The sequence below is a fragment of the Micromys minutus genome, assembly GCF_963924665.1.
Source record: "Micromys minutus genome assembly, chromosome: 31".
NCBI lineage: Eukaryota > Metazoa > Chordata > Mammalia > Rodentia > Muridae > Micromys > Micromys minutus.
Window position 1 is genome coordinate 17,293,875 of NC_137966.1, and position 27,204 is coordinate 17,321,078.

General features: G+C 48.6%; 1 protein-coding gene across 1 annotated transcript; it reads right to left on the minus strand.

The window, feature by feature from the left end:
* Positions 1 to 2,759: 2,759 nt before the first annotated feature.
* Positions 2,760 to 21,527, minus strand: NLRC3 (NLR family CARD domain containing 3; the record flags this gene model as incomplete). The annotated part of the gene is made up of 17 exons (XM_080942050.1): positions 2,760 to 2,850; positions 3,140 to 3,223; positions 3,603 to 3,686; positions 4,282 to 4,365; positions 4,823 to 4,906; positions 7,811 to 7,894; positions 8,263 to 8,346; positions 8,802 to 8,885; positions 9,319 to 9,402; positions 9,939 to 10,022; positions 10,698 to 10,781; positions 13,060 to 13,143; positions 14,682 to 14,765; positions 15,209 to 15,292; positions 18,372 to 18,458; positions 19,481 to 21,230; positions 21,359 to 21,527. The coding sequence occupies 17 exons, from the start codon at positions 21,525 to 21,527 to the stop codon at positions 2,760 to 2,762; spliced, it is 3,189 nt and encodes a 1,062-aa protein (XP_080798176.1).
* Positions 21,528 to 27,204: the final 5,677 nt, after the last annotated feature.

Below are 27,204 nucleotides of genomic sequence, written 5' to 3' on the forward strand. Positions count from 1 at the left end.
GTAGGAAGAGCTCAGGTGATGGCCTTCTTCTAGATTCAAGTGCCTAAAGGGATGTTGGGAGGATAAAGGGCTTTGGGGATTACTCACTATGGCAAAGCTGTACTGAAAAGTGATTGGAGGTGAGACATCCTAGTTGGGTATTTGTTAACTGAGACATACAGCCAATCAGGAAGTACAAATAGCAAATGTCGGGGACTTACACTAGAAATATACCGACACCCGTATAGTAGGTATGTCTAGTGATGACTGGCAAGTGCACACGCGTGGGAGAGCTCCAGACAAACCTCTAGACAGAACACACTCACCTCTTGGAATTACGAAGCAAAGAGAAGCAGGGAGGAAGAGGAGGGACTTTTCATGGGGGATAAACACACAGGCTACCGAGGACCATAGCGGTGACCAGAGTGAATGACAGCAGTTGGAGCAAGGCTGGCATCAGCCTGACATTTACAGAGTCTGAGATGAAAAGTAACAAGATGCACTTAACAGCAGGAGAAAATGCAGAGAACAGAAACTGTCCAACAAAAGATGAATGGGCAGAAAGCCAAACCACTGTTCCACTTAGTAGTCTGTCTCAGCTCCAGACTCACCGTTTGGCTTGCTTGTGGTGACGCAGCTAGACCTTGCCAGCCAGACAGCTGGGACACCGTGACAGTGGACTCTGGACAGACTTTCTGGAAATGGGGCCCTTCTAGGTCTGGTGAGACTTTTGGGATCTTTAGAGAGCACCTCTTTCCTTGCAGTGTCTGGCCCTCAGACCCAGAGACTAGGTTCTGTAGGGTGCAGCTTTCCCGCCATTTCTTTGCTGACTGCCTGCTGTCCTATAAGCTTTAGTCAGAAACAGTGTACGCCAGAAGAACAGAGCAGCATCCTGCTGTTGGCAGTGCAGAAGGAACCCAGACCTGCTGGATGAAGCCTCAGGCTGGGAGCAACGTCATAAAAAAGGGATGAGGGAGGAAGAGGAAGGAGGAGGAGGGAGAGGGAGAAGGGGAGGGGAGGGGAAGGGAGAGGAGGGGAGGGGGAAGACAGCATTCTAGACCCAGAAACAATACCCTTCAAAACCAAAATGAATACACTTTCCATTTCCAAGTGTTGTCCTTGGAAGGTTGTACTTCTGTTCCATTTTATTGTTAGGCCTTCTGCGTCTGTTTAACCTGAGGCCCTCTCAGACTGCAGGAACATCTTCCTGCAGACAGGCCCACTTTGTAGTCGGTCCTTGCATTTATGTAGCCATACCGCTACAGTTAGGCTTAGGTGAACATTTTGGCAGAAATACTCCATCAGTGCTGTGTCCCATGGTCACACATGGTGTTCACTTGTCCCACTTAGTCACTTGTTTTCCTGAGATGCGATTTCATGTAGCACAAACTGGTCTTGAATGCACTGTGCATCCAGAGACAACCTTGAACTCCCGGTCCTCCCTCCTGCCTCCACCGAGTGCTGAGATTACAGGCTGTTCCTGGTTCCGGTCTAATCTCTTTGTCGGTCACTTGCTGTGTTGCCTCTTTCCCTACGTAAGCAGAACATCACCTCTCACTATCAACTGTCAACTGCCGTGATCACTCTTCTGAATGTGCAGGTTTTATGTTTTTGTTTTGAAACTCACTATGCAGCGTAAGCTGGCCTCAAGTTCATGATTCTCCTTTCTTGGCCTTTCAAGCACAAGTGTGTGCTACAGCTTCTGGATACTCTTTTTTTTTTTTTTTTTTTTTTTTTAAAGACAGGGTCTCACTATGTAGTTTTGGCTGTCCTAGAATATACTGTATAGACCAGGCTGGCCTCAAAGTCAAAGCCTCACAGATTTCTCTGCCTCTGCCTCCCAAGTGCTGAGATTACAGGTCTGCACCGCCACGCCTGGACTTACTCTGTGGTCTTTGTAAGCATTTATCTCAGTGCCTCTTGAGACCCATGACATTCATGTAGGTTTTCCTGTCTCAGCCAGACAATGGAAGAAATTTACCACAGGGAAGCACAGCTTATTTGTCCCTGTGGAGGAGCTACAGCCACTGTAAAGGTTTTGAAAGCCTAAATTCAGGATAACGGCATCCCGGTTTCAACACTTAACTCGCCATGGATAACTAGTGTGCTGGACTGCGACCGTGGCAGGGTATGGCAGATGACTGAGAGATCTTGCAGGAGAGCACGGAGCCTTGGGGACTTACCTTTGACCCCAGAATTATAGCATCAACCTTTCCTTCATCTTCCCAAATTTCTAGTATTTTCTCCATTATGTATCTAAGGGTTACACCCCAAAACTTTCTTCTTCTCTTCAGAAAGGAAAAAATGGACCCCTTGTCACCTTTGGCAAGCTGATGTGCTTAATGGGCGGAAACACTGAAGAGTGATGTCAGCCATGTGAGTGTGCAGGGTGGGAACAGATGGTGCGCCGTGTGAGTGCACAGGGTAGGAACACTGTTGTTTTGTTTTCTTTTGTTCTTTTAAGTTGGGGCGTGTAAAGTCCCTGGGGATGAGTAAGCCAGGACCAGCCTCCTACTTTGTGGAGCTTTGAGACTTTGCCCCTGAGTGCCCCTTGGTGGTAGACCCTTCCTGTCTCTATGCCATGACAGTAGCCATGTTTCCTCTGACTGACCCCGGGCAGGAAGGTGCCTGTGAGTTCTGTTGGAGTGCCCTCCCTTCCTCTATTTCGGAGAGCTGGCCCAGCAGAATTTCCGATTTCAGGTAGATCTGCAGAGACCAGAGGTCCTCTCGTCAGAAGCTTCTAGTTGAGTTGCTGCGCAGCCTCCAGGAACTCGATTTCCTTACATTTCCACAGTGCACATGGGAGCGTTTGTCTTGACAGCCTCTGAGATCATCCTGGCAGCAGATTCCCCAATGGGATTTCCCTGAAGACTAGGACAGAAGAGTTAGGACAGACCTCAGTTTCCACAAGTTGTCTTTAGTAACACGATTGTCACTGTAATGAACCCAGGACCCTGCTGAATTTGCCCTCCTGGGATCTCTCCTAGACACACTCCTCTGGCAAGTTCCTTCTTAGACCTCGTCTCCCCCATGGAGTTGTCAGAGTGTCTTTAGATCACCTCATTCCCAGAACTGGACTAACGGTAGAAGCTGGTCTGGGAGCAGTTTGGGGGCTCAGCAGAAGTCGCTGGGAAAGATGGGTGCTGCTGGGTGTACTCACTTAATATGATGCAGACCATGGTTCTCGGACAGTGCAGCGGCAACATATATGGCCCCGTCCATCCCCAGGGAGTTCTCTTGGAGACTGTACAGAGAAGAGACAGAGAACCGTGGTGAGCCGCCAGGACAGAAAAGACAGAAGGGGCAGCACTGCCTCTTTGAGCTGAGGATAGCTTGAGTAGTTCTAAGGTTGATTATCCACAGGCACCATAGCAACGGCTAGATTGACATTTGACCCCTAAACTGCAGCCAGGTACTCTACCCAAGACCATAACTTTGTATTTTAAGGACATTATTAAAGAGGATGAGCAAAGCGACCTTCAGTGGATGTGGTCAGTGATGGTCATAACACCGCAGTCGGTTAATCTGTTAGGACGCAACTAAAGGACACTGCATGCTTCGTCTGAAAAGCACAGGCAGAAGTTGGCTGCTTTGGTTTGCATGTGGGTCACATGATCACTTACTTGAGTCTTCGGAGACTGGAGTTTAACTTCAGAGCATTTGCCAAGGCCTTGGCTCCAGCTACCCCAACGTTGTTTCCTCGTAAGCTGTGAGGACAAGTGAGAAGCCTGAGGTGCAGGGATCAGCTGTGGGCTGTGGGCTTATCTGGACATTACTAATCACAGAAATTGGGGGTGGCTTCTTCCTTAGCAGTTAATGGAAGCCTGTCCTGTTTTTCTACTCCAGCGAAGGAAAAGCTAGGCTGAGACAGGAGCAGTAACTCTCCATCCAGAGGTACACAGTACACTGTGGTTGCTGGGATCCCGGAGAGCAGGAGTGACATGGGCCCCACCCACATGTGTCACCAGAAGTGACGTGGGCATCGGGGAGCCCCGAAGAGCTTGAGCCCCACCCACACCAGGAATTGGAATTGATGCCAATTCCTGGGTGTGGGGCTTGGGGGGATACCACTAAACAGAGCCTTTGGACCTGTTTGTCTGGCACAGGCCCAACCCAGGACATAGTGCCATAGTGAGTGCAGGAACATCAAAGTGGGGACGGAGAAGATGGAGCACACTACCTAAGAGGTCATGAAAATCATCTCCGTGTCTGTAGTTGTCTGTCTTCAGGTTTATTCCTTTTGAATCTGTAGCTTCATTTTTCCCCCAGCAAATATCTGTCGACAGCACCAGGAATACTCACTCAAGAATCTCCAAGGTTCTGTTCACAACCAGGGCCTCCCCAAGTGCCTGGGCCCCTTGGCTACCAATGGAGGCCACCTGTAGGCTGTACATAAGAGGAAATGCAGTCAGCGTGGGTAAGCGGGCTCCTGTGCTCCTGGCCCCTCTCTGCCCTGCGCCAGGCCTCCCTCTGTACGCTGTACCCCTTAGTTAGGTCTAAACACTGAGAAATGGCATTAAGGGTTGTTTTCCTGTGATTCTTCCAAGAACACTGCATCTCCCACCTCTATTCTGACACCTAAAAACAAGGTCTAGATGCAGGTGAGAGATAGGGTAGTCTTCTGAAAGAGCTTAGGACTTCTGTACCTGTCTGTACCTGCAATCCTTCCTACATGTTTGATTACCCAAGCACTAATACTAGAAAAGCCAAACAGCTTTCCCAGACTGATAAACAAAGATGGCTGTTGCATGAGGGAGTGGTGAAGGGAGTGATCTACTTGCTGAAGGGGTGATCTACTTGCTGAAGGGGTGATCTACTTGGCTCCCACACCCAGAGGACTTACTAGAGAGCAATGAGGGTTGTGTTCACCTTCAGTGCGCCAGCCACTGAGGAAGCTCCTTCGTCCCCTATGGCATTCTCCTGTAAACTGAACAGTGTGACGCATTGGTATAAAAGGAGCACAAACCAACTCTCTGGGCAAGGCCTGTGGAGTTGGGTTTCTTTACACACACCAGACTTACATCAGGTCCCTGTTGGGCAGCCTTTGTGCCCTTGGCATCATAATTAATACACAGAGGAACCTAAGGAATCTGTGTTTCTGAACAAACCGTCTAAGGCAGACAAGCAAAGAGACATGGAAATTGTTATCAACAAGGTTTGAGAACAAAAGGTATGCTTTCAAAACCAATGAGATTAACCTGAAGTCCTCTCTGTACCGCTGGGGGGCGTTGTTTTTTGATAGACAGCTTTTCTGTGTAGCCCTGGCTGTCCTCAAATCCAGAGATCTTCCTCCCCCTGCCCCTCCCCCCCAAGTGCTGGGATTAAAGGTTTGTGCCAGCACCCCCTGCTCTGTTCTTGCTGGCTAGGCTTTATGCATCTTTTCTCCTACTTCCAGTTGGAAGGAAAAAGCAAATTCTGGGACAATAAGTGAGTGTGTCCCAGGTGTTGAGGGGTTCAAAGCCACAAACACCATTCTGCTGCGTGCAGGCTAGTTTCTGTCAAGTTTACCCAAGCTAGAGTCCCATGAGACAAGTGAACAGGAACTGAGAAAATACCTCCGTAAGAATAGCCTGTGGCCCATTTATGTATTATTGAAGTGGGAGAGTCTATTGCACTGTGGGTGGTGCTAACCCTGGGTAGGTAGACCTGGGGTATATAAGAAAATAAATTGAGCAAGCCAAGAAGAACAAGCCAGAGGTCAGCACTCCTCAGTGGTCTTCACTTTCTATCTCTAAGTTCCTGTCTTAGCTTCCCTCAGTGATGACTTACAAACTGTAAGGTGAAATAAATCTTTTCCTTCCTAAGTCATTTTTTGTCATAATGTCTTATTACACCAACAGACAAGTAAGTTTATTAATGCCCTCTCAGAACTCAACTAGAAAGGTACTAATAAATGAGCGCAGTGATAGGTCAGGTCTAAGCTGCAGGGAAGATCAGCAGGGGAGGCAGACCTGGTGGGCCTTGGAATCCAGGCCTCGGGTTACACTTCACTCCACAGCCACAGTCAAAGACCTCACCCATAATGAAGGTAGATGCTGTTTTGGAAAGCTCTCTGGCCTGCAGCGTGAGGGGGATGGCCTAGTTGTGGATGGAGGTCACACTGTGGCAGGTGACATGGCCTGGCTGGTGGCAGTCCACAGAAGCCGTTGGAGGGGCAGTGGAGAAGAGGTCAGCAGGACTTACAGATGAGCTGGGAGTGGGTGGGGGCCCAGTTCATGCCTCGGGCTTGCACAATGCTTGGTCCCAGTGGTCAGAGGGAGAACTAAGAAGCAGGCCTGCCTGCCAGAGGATGCAGTGACTTGCAATTCCTGTGACACTGAGGACACAGGGCAGCATGGTGTGGATTCCTGTGCAGGAGTTCAGGAGGCACCTGGGTTAGTTTCTGGGTTGCCTTGCTATTGCTTTGATAACACACCATGGCCAAGGCAACTGAGAGAAGAAAGAGTTTATTGGGGGCTTACAGTTTCAGAGGATGAGAGTCTAGGACCGTCATCACCACAGTGGAGAGTATGGGAGCAGGCAGCTAGACATGGTGCTTGAACGGTAGCTAAGAGCTTCCATCTGGATCCACAGGCATATGACAGGGAGAGCTAACCGGGAATCGCTTGTGGTTTTGAAACCTCACAGTCTATCCCTAGTGACACACTCCCTCCAACATGGCCACGCCTCCTAATCCTAAATTCTACTAATTGGCCACCAACTTCAAGTGTATGAGCCCATGTGGGCTATTCTCATTCAAACCACCCAGTAGTGGTGTGGGAAAGAATGAGAGGTGCCAGCTAGAGAAGATGTATGGAAGATGGAGAAGAAACAACAGGAAAGGCAAAGGAGGCCCAGACAAAGAAACCTTGGGCTGAGGAGATGACTCTGTGGGTAAAAGGCTTGCCTCGTAAGCAGAAGGTCCCGAGTTAAGATGTCCAGAGCCCACAAAAAGCTGGATGCAGTAGCACATCTGTACCCCAGCTCCCCTACAGGGGGATTGGAAGAAAATGAGAAACCCCAGAAGCTTACAGCCAGATTGCCTGGCATGTGTATGTACCCCGTCTCTGAGATGGGAGAGGGTGGTTGGGAGAGGGAGCACTTTCATGGAGGCAGTGGGAGGGAGAGGGGGATGGGATTGTGGGAAAGGGATAACATCTGAAATGTAAATGCAGAGAATTTCCAATAAAAAATTGGAGTGGGAGAGACTGTCTCAAACAAGGTTGAAGGCAAAGGCCAACCTCCTCATACACACCCTGGTATATGTATGCCCACACTCACAAACTTAATACACACATACACACACACACACACACACACACACACACACACACATATACACAAAGATTAGGACTAGTAAAATAGCTCAGCAGGGGCTTGCCATCAACCCTGATGACCTGAGTTTGAATCTTGGAACTAACTCAAGAGTAGCTCCTGAGAGTTGTCCTCTGACCTCCACACACGTGTCAGGGCAAGTGTGTGTGCACGTGCGCTTGCACAGACACACACTTGTTTGTTTTGTTTCTCTCTGTAGCCCTTGATGTCCTGGTCACTCTGTAAACCATTTGCCTCTGCCTCCCAAGTGCTGGGATTAAAGGTGAACACCACCTCCCAGTGTTATCTAGGGATGTCTGTGTCTGTCTCTGTCTCTGTCATTCTGTCTCTGCCTGTCTTTCTGTCTCTGTCTCTGTCTCTGTCTCTGTCTCTCTCTCTCTCTCTCTCTCTCTCTCTCTCTCTCTCCAGGTGAGGACTGAAACAAGTCTGTGTTCATATGGTAGAGGACACTATTTTTAAAGATCATCAGACCAGCCCCGTGCCTGGAGACTGCCCCTTCCCCATAGGCCACACTTACTCTAAGGTGGTCAGGGTCCTGTTCAGCTGGAGTGCTTGTCCCAGAGCCCTGGCTGCACCAGCCTGGATGAAGTTCCACTGCAGGCTGGAAAGATACAGACCCATGATCACGTGGTACAAAAATAGGCTAGAGAGGCTCTGAGGGACCAGGAAGGTCTGGTGGCTGGGTGACTACGTAAGGATATGGCAGGGGGGTCCTGAAGTTCCCTTCATGCTCAGCCCCCAGAGAGCTGGTGCTCTACCAGGTGTAGCCATGGGGACAAGCCCAGATATTCTCCATGAAACATAGGTCACTCTGAGTCACAGCCATAATGCTTGCCTCATGATCTAGGTCTATTTGAGGATAACCTCGGGAACCCAAACCCAGGATAGGGATACCTGTCCCAAATCCATCTGCCATACTTTGGGTAGCCCTGCAGCTAAGGATGGGGACTGGGCAGGGTATAGGCTTACTGAAGGTGCGTGAGGGAGTGGTTTTCTCCCACTGCTACTGCCACGGCCTGGGCACCTTGGTCATGGAGGAGATTAGCTGTCAAGCTGGCAAAAAGGGAACAGGGGCTAGTTAGGAGCTGCCATAAACCACCCCCATCCGGGTCTACCCCCAAAACACACTCAGCACTGATAGTGAGTTGGTGTGCTTCATGCTTATGGAGAACTCTGGTGTGCCAAATATACTCAGTGTGGTTACAGGTTATGCAACCAGGACACACATAACTAAGAACAGGACTTGCTGCCCATTGGCATGGTCCCGGGCCAACTCTTTAGGGTCCTGTCCCATGTGCTTATCTATCTCCGTGGGTAAGGCCGAGAGTTCTTGTATCAGGGTTGCCAGTAGATATCGGGCCTCCTTGCTGGCCCTTCCCAAATCAAGCCCTTGTCCACCATTGTAAACTGTGACAATAGCAAGGGTCTGACCCATCATAGTGGTGAGCTGAGTAGGTGGAGAGGCATATATCCCCTCGTCCTCCATTCCTCCAGACCCTACCACTTACTCCAAGTGCTTCAGAGTGTTGTTCGAGCAGAGAGCTTGAGCGAGGGCCTGGGCTCCTTCTGGGCTGATGGAGTTTTCTCGAAGGCTGAGGAGACATAAGACTCTGAGCATCTGATCATGGAAAGCGAGGCTTCCAACAGAGTAAGCCCATGCGTTTAGACTTTTTGAACCCCAAGAAACCACAGACAGGCCCTTGGTCTCCTGGGATGAGATGTGAAGGAACCTGTTTCAGCCAGTCAGGACTCTACTCAGGTCTACCAACAGTGCAGAAGACACAGGAGGAAGGGGACAGGATCTGAGTTAGGCGCAAATAGTGCCTGAAGGACTTGTACTTACAGGAGCAGCCCACCACTGCCACAACTGACAAAGTAGGAAAAGGAGCGCTGTCATGTTCTAGAACCATGCCTGTACCAACTACAGATGTCTCCCCACTGCTCTTTCCGAGTCCCAGAGGCCTTCTATGCCCACTGGTCAAAGGGACAACGTCCCAGCTGTGGGGTTCGGCTGCCAGGGCTTACTTGAGACTGGAGAGTATCTGATTAGTGCAGAGGACTCTCATCAGCACCGCCACTCCTGTGTTGCTGATGGCATTGCTCTGTAGGCTGCAGACACAGGACAAGGTACTGTTGGTGTGGGCTGTCCTGGGACCTGGAGGGACCTGTCTCATCCAGCCTGGAGCCACGCCCATGGGGTCCAACAGGAAGTTGGGGACCTAAGAACTGCTCTCCTCAGCCCTCTTTCCCCTCCCATCACTGTACTTTCTAGCTCCTGCCAGGCAAAGGCAGGGAGATAGCCTGCCTTATCTCCTTGAGAGATAAGTCCTGAGGTTTGAGCTGCCTTGACAGGGGCTACAAACCGGTTAGCTCCACTCCAGAGGCTGCAAAGTGGCAAAACCATGCTAATGTGGTAGCAGAATGCAGCCAGCCCCGCCCTGCCTTCCAAAGCTCTTCTTCAGCCCCTGGTGCCCACTTAGGATGGGGCACACAGACCGTGTCATTGTAAAAACTGCAGAGAAGTAGAGCTGTAGGCTGAATAGGACAAAAGGTGGACGGGGGTGGGGGGGTCAGAAAAGCACGGAGGTGGGGCTAGGGTTGGTAGGGCTCTCCCATGGAAACGGGTTCAGGAAAGGGAGACTCACTCCAGGTTCTCCAGGCCCTGGTTCACCTTCAGAGCCTCAGCCAGGGCCATGGCACCTCTGTCCCCAATAGTATTACTGGAAAACCTGCAAGAGACAAATGGTGGTGGGCTGCGCCTAGGTGTGGGAGCTCAGGAGAGACCACCTCTGTCTCAAGGGTGTCTGGTGCAGTTTGGCCTCAGTTGAGCACATCTGAACTCACTGAACAGCGCTAAGGGTTAGTATGTCTGGGACTTCATGTGGAGGTGACCAAGAGATGGTGTTTCCTTCTGAGAGCAGGGAAGCAGTAAGGAGAGTATGCCTGTGAGGCTTGAGGCCCACCCAGTCCAAGTCTGGGCTTTAATTCTCCTCATCAGTGTTTTGTACAGCTAACCTGCATTCCCCCAGCCATCAGTTTCTCTAAAGCCTCTTTCTACCCAATTAGCCATCAGTCAATCTATCCACTCATACATACATCACCTACTTACTGACCCATCCATCTACTCCTCCTCCATCTAACCATCCACTCATACATCTCATCCCTTCATCCATCCATCCATCCATCCATCCATCCATCCCTTCACCCATCCTTCCATTCACCCATCCATCCATCCATCCTTCCATCCATCCATCCATCCATCCATCCTTCCATCCATCCATCCATCCATCCATCATCAATCCATCCAGCTACCCATCATCCATCCCCCACCCACAAATATGTAGGGAGAGCTGGCCTTCTTCTTGACACTGAGGATACCAATTTGGCCTGTTGGCCTTTCTCACATGAGTTCTTTCAGACTCCTGTTCTGCTTTAGGGCATCTGCCATCTTCTGGGCTCCTCTGGGCCCAATTAAGTTCTTCTGTAGCCTGTGAGAGATGAGAAGGGTTCATCAGCAAAGCCAGCCACAGTCATATCCAGGCCAAAGCTAGTCTGGGTTGTAGGTACAAGATCGAGGACAAATAGGTGACCATCTCCCTTTGCACTAAGTGCACACAAATAGGGGATCATCTCCAATTATGTTCAGTGTACACACAGGATCTGGTTGACAGGGTTAAGGGAAAGAGGCTGAGAGTAAGAGCCCCCTGTATGCGAGACTTCCATGCATAAGGCTGCCAGCTAGCAAGGTATATGTCCCATCTGGATCCTATCTGCCTCCTACCTCAAGAAACTTCCGCAGGAAGACTATAGGACAGATGGGGAAGGACCTCTCCCATTTAAAGTTAGAACGCTCTCCATACAGTGGAAAGAGACGGGCCCACGAGATGACTCGGCAAGTAAAGGTGCTTGCCACCAAACCTGAAGCCTGGAGGACTAAGTTCAATCTCTAGGACACACATGCTGGAAAGAGAAAACTGATTCCCGCATGTTGTCCTCTGACCTCCGTACTCCCGCCATGGTGTGTACGTGCATACTTCCGTGCGTACACACACTAAATAAATGAAACAAAAAAGTGTACCTGCACTATACGTGCCCACACATCTTTTCTTAAAGGAAACGCCCTCTTCCTTTTCTAGAATATTCTCTTGAAACCATGGATGGTAAATCCTAATTTGTTCCTTTGAGATGTGCTGTCTCCTTACAAGCTCAGCTTCCTCTGGCTTCACAGCCCAGGAGTATGGTTTTGGGGGTCTTGGTTTTGTTTTTTGAGACAGGGTCTCTCTAGGTAACCTAGGCTGGCCTTGAACTCACTAGAGAGATCTGCCAGCCTATGCCTCCTGGGTGCTGGAATTAAAGGTGTCCACCACGCTGCCTGGCTCCCTGGGGTCTTTCTAAGAGTCTTGAGGCCTTCCTTTCCAAGATAAACATCAAACAAGATAGCGCCCCTCTTTCCCTGCTACCATGAGATGGTGGGCACCTGGTTTCAAGTGATGAAGTACCCGATCATCATAAACAGGAACAGTTTTGTTCCGGAGGCAAAAGCAACTAAGGGGCACATGGTCTCTCAGCAGATGCTGAGCATAGGATAAGTTGCTAAAAAGGAGCTGCCAGCTCTTCACGCTGCATGGAAGGGGTCGCCTCTGCTGGGCTGACGGGAGGGTGGGGGCTGTCTTTGCAACCTCACTGGAGTTGCCCATGATGTTGCTTTTACAGCCAGATCTGTGCCCTTTCAATTAAAGAGTGCAGTATTTTTTTTCCTACCTCTGTGGAGAAGATTTTCTGGGTTCGCAGGAGTTTTTTACTTTCAGTAATTCTTCATACCTATTTGAAGTGGAAACTTACGGTTTCTTTGGAAAGTCAGTTGTGTTGGATGGTGTTTTGCTGGGGCGAGCACGCAAAAGGACAACGCAACGAAGGACCCTTCACTAATGAAAAGCATGTATTGCTCCGCCTTACACTGCATAGCTGAGCTCCGTTTCTCGTGACTCCATAGCAAGAAATGCACCTAAAAAGTTCTGGTGGTGTTCTGGCAGCTCTTGCTACTTCCTTGAACTCTGGCCAATTGGCAGAGTGATGTTTAACTGATACAGACTCAGGTGGAGTTTTGCCAAGACAGACCTACAGGCTGAGGAAGACACGTCTTGAGGCAAGACCCATGGAGGACACGTGATGTTTGGAGGGAGTGTAAATAGGACTTAATGGGCAGTGACGGGCTCACATAGCTAAGCTTTGCAATGCTTCTTGGTCTCTCCTAACAACACTGCAAGTTCATGTTTGCCATCCAGACACTACCGAACCGGACTGCTGGTGTTTTGGTGAAGTATTTGCAAGTGGATTGAGCTGCCACTGCTGAATCCTTCAAACTGAACGCTCATTCCTGAAAACGTAGATGGGATTTGCTCCAAAGAACACTTTCTTTCTTTCTTTCTTTCTTTCTTTCTTTCTTTCTTTCTTTCTTTCTTTCTTTCTTCAAAGAACAATTTCTAAACAGGTCCACTTTCCCCATATCCTAATAACCTTCCTTTTCTACTACCTCTGGTGGAAGGCTGAAGGGAGGTTAAAGCATTTGAGAGCTCATATTAGAAGCAGGTTTTGGAAAATACCAAAGCTATACTCATTCTCTGCAAAAGCAGGTAATGTGCTTTTCAGGGACTGTACAGGTAGGTCAGAAAGTCTCAGGATGGTCTCCTGTTCTCTCTGTCAGGAGCAGGGCAGAGATCAGCGGAAGGGAAGAGGTACGGGGGTGGGGGGGTTATATCCACTCACTGCAGCTTGGAGATGGTCTGGTTGGAGACCAGGGCCTCAGCCATGCACACGACCCCGTCATCCTTGATCACGTTGCTTTGGAGGCTACAGAGGAAAGGAGGCGTGTGTTACCAGTAGAACAAGAGATGCCCAGCCATGGCCTGGATTCATGCTACAGTGGGGATACCTGCCTTAGAGACAAGAAGCAAGACAAGAAGCAACTGACTTCTGGAAAAGATTTACCAATGATGATGTGACCTCCTCATGGTTAATCGCCCTCCTGTATAGAGTATCTAAGTAGCTGCCCACCAACTAGAAACAAACTGCCCATGCTATCTAAATCAATTAAAACGAGGTCATTCGTAATCCCCATTACAGTCAAGAGCCACACAACAACAGGGAAGATGCGCTAAAACTGGAAGCCTCACACTACTGATGACAACTGGCCCAGCCTCTGTGGGATACAGTCTGGCAGTTCTTAACTGAGACTTGGCATGTGCCCAACCAATTCATTTCTAGGCGTATTCCTCAAAGGATGAAAGACGGGTACCTGAATACTTCAGCACAAATGTTGCAGGAAGCATTAGGCATAATAGCCAAAAGACAGAAGCTGAATAGAAGTGTGAAAAAAAGACACCCTGAAAGTCTGCACGTGAATGGATAAGCAGACTGTCCACCCATAGACTAGAATTGTAGTCAGCTATAAAATGCAAAAAAAAAAAATATCAATATGCTATAATAGTGATGAGCCTTGAAAACACTATACTAGTTGAGGAAGACAGACACAGAGCTCTTGTTGTATATAACTCTATTTATATGAACTGTCCAGAATCAATAATCAGTAGCAAACTGGCTAAGGGCTGGGAGAAAAGGAGGAAGAAGGCAAACACTAAGAGTCAAAGCCTTTGAAACTAGACAGAGGTAGAGGTTGCACAGCCTTGTGAATGTACAAAGTGCCAATGAACTATATACTTCAAACTGATAAAATTGTATAGAATTATATTTCAATAGAAAATAAAAACAACTTTGCCAGGCAGTGGTGGCCCTACACCTTTAATCCCAGAACTTGAGAGGCAGAGACAAGTGGATCTCTGTGTTCAAGGCCAGCCTGGTCTACAGAGTAAGTTCCAGGGCTACACAGAGAAACCCTTCCTTGAAAAACCAAACTACACAAAATTTTGCTTGGTGCTGGGTGTGTAGTGCATACACATCGCTTGGGAGGCAGAGGCAGGTGGAACTGTAACCTGGCCTGCATAGCAAACTCCATGCCAGCCAAAGCTACCTAGCCAGACCCTGTTTTAGAACAATAACAACAAACATTTCCTTTGAATAAGTAGAAAAAGAAAAGAAAACAGAACAGCAGTATACCCTCAACTAGACAGATACAGCCACGGGCTCCTAAAAGGGACATAGCAAACCATACCCAATGTCATCTTCTGGAAGGCAGGCTTCTTTCTCATTGTCCTGAGAAACCTTGGGGGCTTAGAGCAGCACACAGAGTTGGGAAAGTCTGGAACCTGAAACTTGCTGACATCTCAAAGCCTCCATTTTTAATCCTCCCCCACTTCATAGTATCTCCTGTAGCCAGTGCTTTGTTTTCTGGGCTTTTTCCTGCCACCAGGGCCAGGAGCAGGGCCACATACCTTAGAGAAGTTAGAGTTCGGTTTATCTTCAGAGCATCTGCCAGAGCCTTAGCCCCCTGTGGTCCAATGCTGTTACTCCGGAGGCTAGTAGAAGCAAGTGGGGGAAAGACTACTGACGAGGGAAGAGAGATAAAAACGGTACCAACATTTTATGTCCATAATCATAAAGGGAATGAATTGGGAATAAAGATCTCGAATTTGATGAAACCATAGCAGAGATCGTGTGTGTGTGTGTGTGTGTGTGTGTGTGTGTGTGTGTGTGATGTAAAGGAAGTTAAGTGTGGGGATGACAAAGATGATTCCAAGTCAGGGTCAAACAAGTGTTTTGTGAAATGAAGTTCAAGGGACGCTCAGTGACTGCTTTCTTGGTTGTCCTTCAGCTACCTGGTCTGCAAGAGCTCAGCCACTGACTGCCCTAAACAGGCTGATTCTGGGAGTGGGAGAGAGGATGGAGAAAACTCAAGACATGTCATAGACAGGTGACAGTTTAAAATTCTTATTCCAGGGGCCCAGAGCGCCCTACTTACTCGAGTGTGATGAGGCTTCTGTTGACCAGGAGGGATCTAGCCAGAGCTTTGGCTCCTTTGTTACCAATCAGATTCTCAGCCAGGCTGCCAGAAAAAGAGAGAGAGAGAGAGAGTGTGTGTGTGTGCTTATTTCAAGTTTGTAACTCATTGCCCCCTCTTTGTTTATGAGGCTCATAATTAAGTCTTGTTTTTCCAGCATCACTTACATGGATATAAGCAGAGACAAGGTGACTGTAGAGCAGAAAAGTCAGGAATAGGAAAACCCCTGAGCCTGGGAAGATAGTCAGGGTTGACCAGATGGCCTTCACCCTGACAAAGGGGCCCAAGGAAATCCGTCTAACATCTTACACAATCACTACTTTACAAATGTGCAGCCAAGAGTTTGGATGAGAAAAGTCTTGGACTTGGGGCCAGGAAGATGGCTGAGAGGGTAAAAGTGCTTGCTACCAAGCCTGAAAACCTAAATTTGATCTCCAGAACTCAAATAATGGAAGGATAAAACTGACTGTTATAGTTGGCTTCTGTCTTAGTTAGGGTTTTATTGCTGTGAACAGACACCATGACTAAGACAAGTCTTATAAATGACAACATTTAATTGGGGCTGGCTTACAGGTTCAGAGGTTCATTCCATTATCATCAAGGTGAGAGCCTGGCAGTATCCAGGCAGGCATGGTGCAGGAGAAGCTGAGAGTTCTACATCTTCATCCAAAGGAAGCCAGGGACAGACTGAACATCCTCAGGCAGCTAGGAGGAGTATCTCCAAGCCCAGCCCCTGAGTGACACACTTCCTCGAACAAGGCCACACCTTCTACTAGTGCCACTCCCTGGGCCAAGCATATGCAAACCATTACATCCTCTAACCGCCACATATGTGCTGTGGTGTATACATTTGTACAGCACACACACACACACACACACACACACAGAGAGAGAGAGAGAGAGAGAGAGAGAGAGAGAGAGAGAGAGGAAGAGACTAGTACAAATACAATAAAAGCAGTAAAATTTTTATACTGGACTTGCTGATATCAAAAAAGTTCTTACATATAGAGCCTATCAAATGGCATAATGTTCACGTGGCTCTCAAGAGAAAGCAAAATATTAAATGCTGGTGCTGGTTGCTGCAGTTCAAATGCCCCAAACCATGGCTAATTCCAAGTGCCCTTGGTTTATGAAATTCCTGAAAAATGCACTGTGCTGAGAAACTAGTACAGACCAGTTCTCTTAAACTAGTACAGACTAGTTTGAGCAGACCATTGCTACTATCCTTCCTCCAGTGCAAAACAGGGAGGGGAAGAATTACCACAAAAGTAACTCTTACGTTTAAAAAAAGGTTCGTCTTTCTGTGCCTGGAAAGGTGTTCCAGAGGCCCAAAGTGATGCACTCAGGTTTGCTTCCCGAGAATCCCAGCAATGTTTGAATCAAGACTCTTCCAAAGGAGTTTGAGATCCTGGTACCGGGTCCCCAGGAAGGCAAAAGAAAGCTAAGTGGACCAGGCTCCTTTGATGCCAACAGTGTCTCCTTTGAGCATTTTATTCTCTACTTTTCAAATGAGTCACTCAAAATTAAACTGGAGTCAGGTGTAGTGCTGGCGCACCTTTAATCCCAACACTTGGGAAGCAGAGGCAGGTCTGTCTCTGTGGGTCAGAGACTAGCCTGGTTTATTTGTGAGTTCTAGGCCAGACAGGACTGCATAGTGATACCGAAATAAGTAAATACACACATAAATAAATAAACAAACAAATAAATGTGAATACTAGCCAGGTGTAGTGGTAAACACCGGTTATTCTAGAACTTGGAAGGTTGGGGGATCTTGAGTTCAAGGCCGGCCCGGACCACAGAAGACCTCTTTTCCCTGCCCTCCACCATCCAGATGTTTGCAGACCAAACGCACTCTTGCTGCTCCAGGACTTATTTCATGTATAAATAATACCCCCACAAGCAGCCTTATGCATTTTCCTGCAGACCGATGTGGGCACTGTAAACTCGTGTCACTGAGGACCAGAGAGGAAAAAGCATGAGTGGAGAAGAGATGCTTGGCTGTCTTCAGGATCATTTCTGAGCCTCGTTTTAAGGCAGCACCAAATGGTTATTTTGTCGTGTGCTGAAGGCCCAGAGTTGCCCATGAAAGGCATAACACAGTCATGAGAAGTTCATGAAAAGGCACGTGACATAGAATTCATGTCTCTCCCAGAGAGGTTACATTTTCATCGGTCACTAGCAAGGCACAGCCAGCCCTGACCTCACTCCCTTAGCCTCTTCTCAAACATTACGTCACGGTTCTCCGGAGCCTTCCTACCATCTCCACACTGATCTATCCACAGGCCCAAGCGTTGCTCACATCTGAAAGTGTAGGCATTTCATAAGCATTTCAGTTAGCACACAGACTTTTCTCTAATTACAACGTAAGCAATGTGATTTTATTTTATCTGAGATAGGACCTCACTGTGTGTAATCCAGGCAATCCTCCTGTCTCTGCCTTGAGAGTGCTGAGATCATAGGCATGTACATCGCACCCAGCTAAAGACAAAGTTTTAAATTTAAGTTTTTGGAAGCAGACTGAGGATTAGCTCAAGTAGGTGACGTGCTTGCCTTGCGTGCATGACGCCTGGGTTCCACCCCCAGCCCACATGGCATAAACTGGGTCTGACGGCACATTGCAGTAACCGCAGCACTCCGGAGGATCAAAGCTCAGGGTCGCCTTACCTATATACAAATATAAACCTCACCTATCGTGAGTTTGAGGCAAAACTGGACTACATGAGACCCCGAGTCAAAAAAGAAAAAAAGATTCTGAGGCTGGAGAGAAGGTTCAGCTATTAAGAGCATTCATTCTTGCAGAGGATCTGGGTTCGGTTCCCAGCATCCACATGGTGGCTCACAACCATCCTTAACTCCCATTCCAGGAGATAAGACACTGACTGTCTCCTGACATCTGTGGACACAAAAAAAGCAAGCAGGCAAAACACTCATACACATAAGCCTAAAATCATTTTTAAAAATTCCACCTTAACAATCTAAGCTTTTAAAGCTGTACCTAGGATGTCACCCTGTGCTCCGAATGTCATCAGAGAGTAAATCCTGAGAGGAGCATCCGGAAGGTGATACCCAAGGAGAGAGATGCCCTAATCTCATGCAACAGGTAGGTCGCTGGGGGCTGTGTTACCTGATCTTCTGAATGCGACAGTCCTTCCCACTCAGCACACTGCCCAGCAACTCCATCACAGGGTCCTGGAACTGGTTGTTGTCCAGCCTGGGCAGGGGAGCCATGACAGTGAGTAGTCCCGCAGCCCATGAGTGGGGCGGCGCCTCCGCCCGCCGCCTCTCAACCCCACTGCGGCCCTATTGCTTCAGCTCAGACCTATAGACTCATGGTGCCCAGACTTTCCTGTGGGGTAACCTGAGGTAGCCTGAGGTAGCCTGAGGTTGTTCCTGGGAGCTGTGTTGTTCCTCTTAGGTGGCATCTTGCAGTGTGTTGTCACGGCAGCTCTGTATGCCATGTGCCTGTGTAGAATGCTGTTGGCTAGCTTCACTCCTATCGGACCCTTCTCCATCTTTTCCTCTTCGCCTGCTTGGTTCAAGCACGTCTGAGGGTGAGGCTTCTATCAACACTGACTGGCTTACACAGTTCTACATGTATGTTTTATACATGCACACACACACACACACACACACACACACACACACATGCAATCTTGCTGTGTAGCCTGGGCTGTCCTGGAACTCAGCAGTCTTTCTGCCTCAGCCTCTCGACTGCTGGGAGAGCACGTATGAGTCACAGTGCCTGGCTTCAGAGCGTCTCCTGAGTTGGGTTGTGTTTCCATGTTGAAATCCTAACCTTGCCGTCTCAAGAATGTAGCTTTATATGGATGTAAGCTCATCGCAGATAGCGAAGAGGATACCACACTGGCCTAGGGCAGGCCTACAGTGGAGTGTGATAATGGCCATATAGAGAAAGTGACTGCCGTGTGTGGACAGAGACACAGGGGCAGATGGTCATGTGACAGAGGAGGTAGGGAGCAGCAAAGATTGCTGGCCCACGGGCACTCCAGAAGCAGGAAGGACCCTCCTGACACGGTTTCATGGGAGTACTGCCCATGCCTTGACCTCAGACCTGTGGCTTCTAGAACTAAATTAGTTCCTATGGTGGTTTAGCGCCCAGCTGTGGAACTCTAGCAATCTCAGCAGGCTACAGGGGAAGGGGCACAATGAAGCGAGGGACCATTCCAAGTCCTTCTCCTCTGCCCTTCCTCCCTGCATGGACCTCCTACTCACCTGAGGCTCTGACAGTGGAGCAGCTGAGGCAGCAGGCTCTGGAGGACCCGCTGGCTGAGGCACAGGGAGAAGTCGGCCTCCCGGGAGCAGATATCAGACATCTGCAGGAGGTAGGCCAGAGCGGTGCGCTGTGAGGGGCTGGTCATCCCAGCCAAGGTCCCACTCCGTATGGCCTCCTCCACCCCGCGGGCCAGCTCTGTGTGCCGGAGCTCGCTCAGGCAGTACATGGTATTGATGGCGCGTGCACAGACCGCGGTGTCAGGATGTAGAACGCCTTGCAGGACCTCAGCCACCTGGTCCCGGTAGCTCCGGTGCTCACCTTGGGCCACCAGGGAGCCAGCCAGCAGAGTGTTGACCCTTGGGGACAAGAGGCCAGAGAGGAAACGTAGGAACACATCCAACCTCCCATCCTTAGCGTCTGTGGCCCGCTGGACAGCACATCTGAAATGGGTGAGGAAGCCCAGCCTGGGCCAGGACATGCCACTCTCGGTGAAGAGGTCAAAGATGGCCCTTTTGGATGCACTATAGTAATACATCGCTGCCACAAATTCTTGCAGGGACAGGTGAGTGAAACAGTAAGCTGCTGAGGAGGACAGGGTCTCTTCCCGCTGCAGGAGGCAGCTGCACAGAGGGCTCTGCAGCAGGGCGAGGTCCACTCCAAACGCCTTCATGTCTTGCTCATAAAACACGTATTTCTTCCTGACCAGCCCATGGAAGGCCAGGCGGCCCAATGTCCCCACCATTTTACGAGCTCCCTGGGTCACCTGCTGGATCCTAGGACTTACCTTTCCCTTATCCTGCCCCTCCCCGCCAAGAGCCATCCTAAAGTACCAAGAGTAGAGCTCGCACAGGGTCTGGGGCAATGGCAGCTCTACGTCTTGGGCAGCCAGCCTGGTGCGGAACAAGTGACCCAGTGCCATCCCAGTGAGCCTACAAAAGGCGGGTATGGTGCACATCAGGTACAAAGCCCTGTTGGCCTGCACTTGACTCAGGACCTGACCTAGAAGGTTCTGGTCCTCAGGAAATATCTGCTCCAGACACACCTTGACCTCTTCCTCAGAAAGGCCCTGGAGCTCAGTCATCCGGTCCACTAGGCCCCCAGGGATCTGACCAGCAGCACTGGGCCGGGAGGTGATCCAGACAGAAATTTCTGGAAAGAGGTTGCCTCGGATGATGTTGGTGATCAGGTGGTCTACCTGGATCTCCTTCTTTGGGTCCGTGCAGGCCATGGTATTGGAGAATTCCAGGGGTGTCTTAGACTCATCCAAGCCATCCAGGACCAGGAGGACTCTGTCTGGGACTGTCCCCGACAGATTAGCTTCCCCAGTGTTTGAGAAGATGGAGCGGATGAGTTTGTCTGCAGACAGTTTCTCATAGGTGTTAAGATCTCGAAAGGTCAAGGGCAGAACCCATGAGAAGTCCTGGCCCACTTGCCCTGTGGCCCAGCAACGAATAAAATGCTTCACCAGCGTGGTCTTGCCCACGCCAGCCACTCCGATGGTGACAGATACTCGAGGTGGGATGGAGACCCGAGACAGAGGCAGGAACAGCCTATCCAGGGTGATGGCTCTGGCAGGGCGCCAGATCCCACGTGTGGCCTCCACCTGCGTGAAATCATGCTCTCTTAGCTGTAGGTCTGTCAGGCCCTCTACCAGCACGAGGCTGGCCAGCCGGGGTGAGGGGCTGCCCAGTTCTGGGTCATTTCCCACCCTGCTTAGCAGGGCCTCACAGTGCTTCCGGATCCTTGACTCTGCAGGACACAGGACAAAAGAGGTAAGGTGTGAGGGCAAGGGGAGAGAGTTCAGGTATCTTCCCGGTTGCCCATCCCCCCCCCCACCTCCCACAACCCCCCCCCCCCCCAGAGGAGAGCAGACTTACCTTTGCTTTGGGATCCCAGCGGGGAATCTGGCATTTTGTTCCGGGCCTGCAGCAGCTGGCTGCTCTTCGCAGCCAACAGATCCACAAGGGTTTTCACCTGCTCAGCTGGGGAGCCAGCGCTGTAGGCCCAGCATGTCTCTCTGTCTGTCCCCACCTCTTGCTTCCTCATGGAGTCTGTGTTTGCAGGCAGAAGCTGTGAAGACAGAGCCAAGACGGCACCTGGGGGAAACCTCTGTTGTTTCCTAGCCAGAGAAAATAATCATTAAGATGCAGGGACCAAGTGGACAGGACTCAGAGTTCTGGACTTGGACTCCATCTCTGACACCTGCTAGCTGGTGACCCCCGGATCAGCTGTGTCACCTCAATACAACGAGATTTCCTCGCTTGTGACCTGGCAATGGTGACACTGTTGGGGGACTGAAGTAAGAAGTCTGGGAAGGGGGCAGCATCTGAGCTGATCTAATGAGCATCCTCTCAGAAAGGCGGAGAATAGGGAGGGGCTGTGGTAGGGTGGGGGGTGGCGCTGCTCTGTGTGACAATGGAATGGTGGACAGGTGACTGTCACTGCACTATGAGGACCCTAAGGTCAAAGGACATGTGAGGTCCTGTTGTCACCCGAGGGTTGTCACTGTAACTGCAGCCCAGCATGGGCAGGCAGCCGTGGATGGGAACTTTGTGTCTAATCACCATCTGTAAGCCTAAAACTGCTCTAAAAAGGAGTATTTTAATAAAAAAAAAAATTAAAAAGGAACTGAAAGAAGGGGTAAGAGCTCTGAGGGCAGCAGGGCAGCTTCTGTGGGCTTTGCTCGCCTTGCTGGACCTGGGGGCCCTGGGCCTGCAGGAAGCACCAATCCCTGCTGAGGACAGTGATACAGGGCTGGCAAGAGGTAAAGCCACGCCAAGTCCCACCTGCTCACACGCTTCCGCCACAGCCGGCTGCGTGTTTGAAACCCTCCTACAGTCTGTCCCATTTATGTTCCTCCTCACCAGGTACAGGGGCCACAGCAGTCCCTCGGGGGAACCCGTCGGCAGAGATCAGTCACCCATAGTTTATAGTTCTAGAAAAGAAAACACACGGGAGATGGGGTGAGCAGACATCACAGCCTGATATTGTTTAAGACGACCTGGGAACCGCTGTCTGAACTACCAGCAATCTGACCAGTGCTGGCTGCCCCGGGCTCTCAGTGATTGAAGAGGTGATGTCACAGATGCCTGGCTTTGAACTCATGCTGGGGACTGGTGTCAGTTTAACCCGGCAGAGACATTTTGTACAGAAAATGCTAAGTGTTCATCAGTAAGAAGGACAGTCGTTCCATCCATGACCTTGCCGGAGAGTTGACAAATGCACCACACTAGTGTGCAAGGTTTAAGTCCAATGAGCTGGACTAACCTGGGAATGTATGGCTGGCAGAGGATGGGCTAACCTGGGAATGTAAGGTGGCAGAGGATGGGCTAACCTGGGAATGTAAGGTGGCAGAGGATGGACTAACCTGGGAATGTAAGGTGGCAGAGGATGGGCTAACCTGGGAATGTAAGGTGGCAGAGGATGGGCTAACCTGGGGAATGTAAGGTGGCACAGGATGGACTAACCTGGGAATGTAAGGTGGCAGAGGATGGGCTAACCTGGGAATGTAAGGTGGCAGAGGATGCTGCCACTCTCTCTACCCTCCTGTAAGACTCTCTGGTTTTGCTTTTGCAGTTTTTCAAAGGGGAAAGAGGGGAGAGAGGCGGCGGGGGTGGGGGGCGGCGGGGGGAGCAGGGCAGGAGGAAGATCAGGGCCAATGCCTGATACATGATTGGATTTGTGCTAATACATAGATCTTTTTATGGCTTCGCTAGGAAATCCCTATTTTTTTCTCCACATCTAGAGTTTGGAAAGTAAAAGTTTCTTACTTGCATCTAAGCACTTACAAAATGTCATTCTGAAAACCATTGATGTAAAGAATTAATGTTTGTATTTCATCTATTTCATCATATTCAGCAGATTACATTTTGGGGGGGGGCATGTCACTCCTCTGTAGGTTTCTTCAAGCTTTTGGCTTTTCAGCAGGAATAATTCCATCCTTTAAAATAAGAGGCATATTTTGTTTATGTGTGTGTGGGTTTGCGCACAAGCACGTGTGAGCCCACGGAGACCAGAAGAAAGTGTCAGGTCTGCTGGAGCAGTCATTATAGGTAGTTTTGGCGGGTGCTTGGGACCAAACGTTGGTCCTCTCCGAGAATGGCATGTATTCTTGTATGTGTCCTTAACAGCTGAGCCATCTCTCCAGCCCCACAGTTCATCTTTTCTGAATTAACACTTTGAACAATGTCCCTGCATTGGTAGCCAGTCTTCCTTTCCCTGTAGCAGTGCTGGCCAGCAGCCTTTGCTGTATGTGTACGGAGTAGCGCTGTATAGAACTGCTGGGTATAATAGTTGAGCAGATCTCTAGTTAGTTTCCTTTTCCTCTTGGACACAATGCCCCATTCCTATCACCACTCAGCTAAAGTTGTGTGATGTTTCCCAAAGGCACACATCCACCCACTCGGCTGAGCTCCAGATCTGCATTCTTTAATTTACTTATAATAAGGACCCTCTCTCCCTTGACCTCTTCTTTCACACAGAGGTGTGAAAGAAGGCTGTGATGACAGAGCAGGTCATTGCCCAGAGAGGTCCTCCTCCTCCTCCTTCTTTTCTTCTTCTTTCTCCTCCTCATCTTCTTCCTGTTTTCCTTATTGTTCTTTTTCTACTCCTCCTCCTCCCCCTTCTTCTTCTTTTTGGGAAGAGGTTACAAGGGTGGAGGGTGGATATAAAAGTACTGGGAAATAAGTGAGATTAGGATACATGATGTGGAGCTGGAGAGATGGCTCAGCGGTTAAGAGCACTGACTGCTCTTCCAGAGGTCCTGAGTTCAATTCCCAGCAACCACATGGTGGCTCACAACCATCTGTAATGGGATCTGATGCCCTCTTCTGATGTGTCTGAAGACAGCTACAGTATACTTATATATAATAAATAAATAAATCTGTTTAAAAAAGGATACATGATGTGAAGTTGCCAAAGCTCAGAGGGTATAAATAGGACTCCACAGGGTGATGAAGACAGAGCTTGGCTTGCTGGTACAGCTGTGCAACGCTTGTGAACCTACAGTCTTTGCTGATCTTTTCTTCCCTGATAAAGGCACACCCAAGAACTTCTCCTGGTGTCTCTCCAGGCGCCCCCTGCTGACTCTAGCCAAGGCTGAGGCCTGGCTGTCTCTGCCAAGTTGTATCACCACTGTTGCTAACCCCACTCTACTGAACTGAACTGATGGTGTATCCTAAAGTGTTTGTGAGTGGATGGAGCTGCCACTGCTGACCTTTGAACTGTACTGCCAATTTCCAGACAACCAGATGGGACTTGCAGCAAAGAACCTTTATAAACAGGTCCACTTCCCCCGTATCCTTTCTTTCCTTCTACCTCTGGTGGGTGGTGAACTACAAGATAGGTTAAAGTGTTTAGGAAGGAAACATCATTTTAAAAAAGGATTAAAAAAAATTAAAGTTATACCAACGAATCAATAACAGATTATATATTTTTTAAAATTCTACAAAGGGGAATTAAATTTTTATGTGCAGGTGTTACGTGTGTGCATGATAGTGGCGAAGGTTCGACAATTCAGATGCACTTTATACAGACAGCTAGTCTTCGAAAACATCAGAAAGCCACAGAAGAATACTTTTAATATTAATTCATTATTAAAGATCATTTGACTAGAGACATGTCTGCTCCTAACAGCACCCACTTCTTGGTTCAAAGAAGAAATTAAGCATCAAAACCTCCATATGGAGTTGCTTCAGTTGTGGCAAAATAGCCACTGGATGGAAATTACCCTGTTCATCTACAGACAAAAAATACTGTCCAAAAAAGGATACACAATGTGGGATAGTCGACAGCTTAGCTCTGCCAAGACAGAGTAAACAAGTCATTCATAGCTCCTGCTTCATTTCAAGATCTGTCCGATAGCTCTGGGACAGAAGGCTGAAGACTGATGTTCCAACATTTTGAGGCATGAGGGACTGTCCAGGTAGTCACCTGTCTCTGCAAATTGGTTAAGTTTTGGAAGCTATGTTTTGTGCTTCCAATGTCTTCAGGAAATATTTAATTCATTCTCAGACTGATGGGGTTGAAGAGTAATTATAGTCTCATAATCAAACTCAAGTTGTTTAACACTGAAGAAGATATAGAAAGGATGGTTTTCAGATGGTAATACAATTTAAAGTCAGGACATAATTTGGATATAGAATTGTAAACTATAGATAGTAGAGTATTTTATCTAATTGACAACTATGATGGACTGAATGTTAATTACATATTATACTTTGTAACTTACATAATTGTTATGGTTATACCAAATTTGTATCTGAGAGATGAGCCTGTTTTTAAAATTTGGACAGAAAGAGATGTTGAAAATTTATTTGAATGCTTTGTCTTATTTTGGCTCCCAAAAGCTGTGCTTCCAGACCTGAGGGTCCCTGTTTCCAGATGGCTTCAATTGATAGTAAGGAATTGTGATTCAGCCAATAGCTGGGCAGGGAGACAGGGCAGGACTTTTAGATTGCATGGGCAAGGGCCCAAAAGAGAGGGGAACAGAGAATCACCATTACACAGAAGCATAGGGATCAGATTTAAGAGCTGCAGGAGAGAAACCATTCAGCAATGTAGGTGGAGAGGGAATATGACCTTATTTGGGGAGGGGGGTTCCTAGAAGGTAAAGATAAAATATAGATTTAGAAGGTGTTGAGCCATTAATACTGGAGGGAAGTGTGTGCGAGCTGCAAGGAGGTTTAGAAATGCCCAGCCATAAGCTAATCAAGGCATATCAAAACTAGCTGGTGTGTGTGTGTGTGTGTGTGTGTGTGTGTGTGTGTGTGTGTGTTTCATTCTCGAATCCATCTTGGGCCGGTGCAGCACTCGTGACCCACTGAGAGCCAAACTGGTTTAACTAATTCACTGCTTCACATGATGTACAAATGCCTATGCATGTGCTGAGACCAAAAGAGGACATCACATGTCCTGCTCCATCTTTCTCCTTCTGCCCCACTCCTTTGCGACAGGGTCTCTCATTGAATCTAGAACTAAGTTAGTGGCCAGACAGCCTGACATCATCCTCTCCCCACCCACCACAATACAGCCACACACAATACTGCTTTTACATGGGTGTTGGAAATCTGAATTCATGGTTCCATCGAGTGCTCTTACTGAACCTTCTCCTTAGCTCCCACTTGTATGGATTTATCTTAAATAAATAATTAGACATACTCAAGGATGCAGCTACAAGAATGCTCCCAAAACATCCACAACAGGAAGACGTTGAAGGGGTGAAATGTAAAATTCTTTTCAACAAGAGATAAATTGATAACAATAAATTTGGTCCAATTGTATGTTGCAATACTATGAGGTCATAAAGTAAGTTCTTCAGTGTGTCTAACTGGAATAATGCATGTAGTGTACTCTTTATTTTGAGACAGGGTCTCACTATATAACCCTGGATGCCTTAGAAGTCACTGTGCAGGACAAGCTAGTCCCCAGCTCACAGTGATCTGTCTACAAATGCTGGATTAAAGGTTCACCACTAACCAGGCTTCACAGTATACTTTTTGCCTTTTAATGTCATAAAGGTTCAAAACACCTTATTGAAGGTATAATTTATGCAAGATGTATAATTTTAGGTATAGTTAAATTAAATGATGATCCTTTTTCTGTGGTGCTGAAAGTTCAACCAGAGTCTTGGTTGTGGTAGGCAAGTGATTTACCAACAAACTACAGCCCCTGATCTACCACACGTTAACATTTTTATACTGAAAAAGTTAAGGTGTAAGAATAC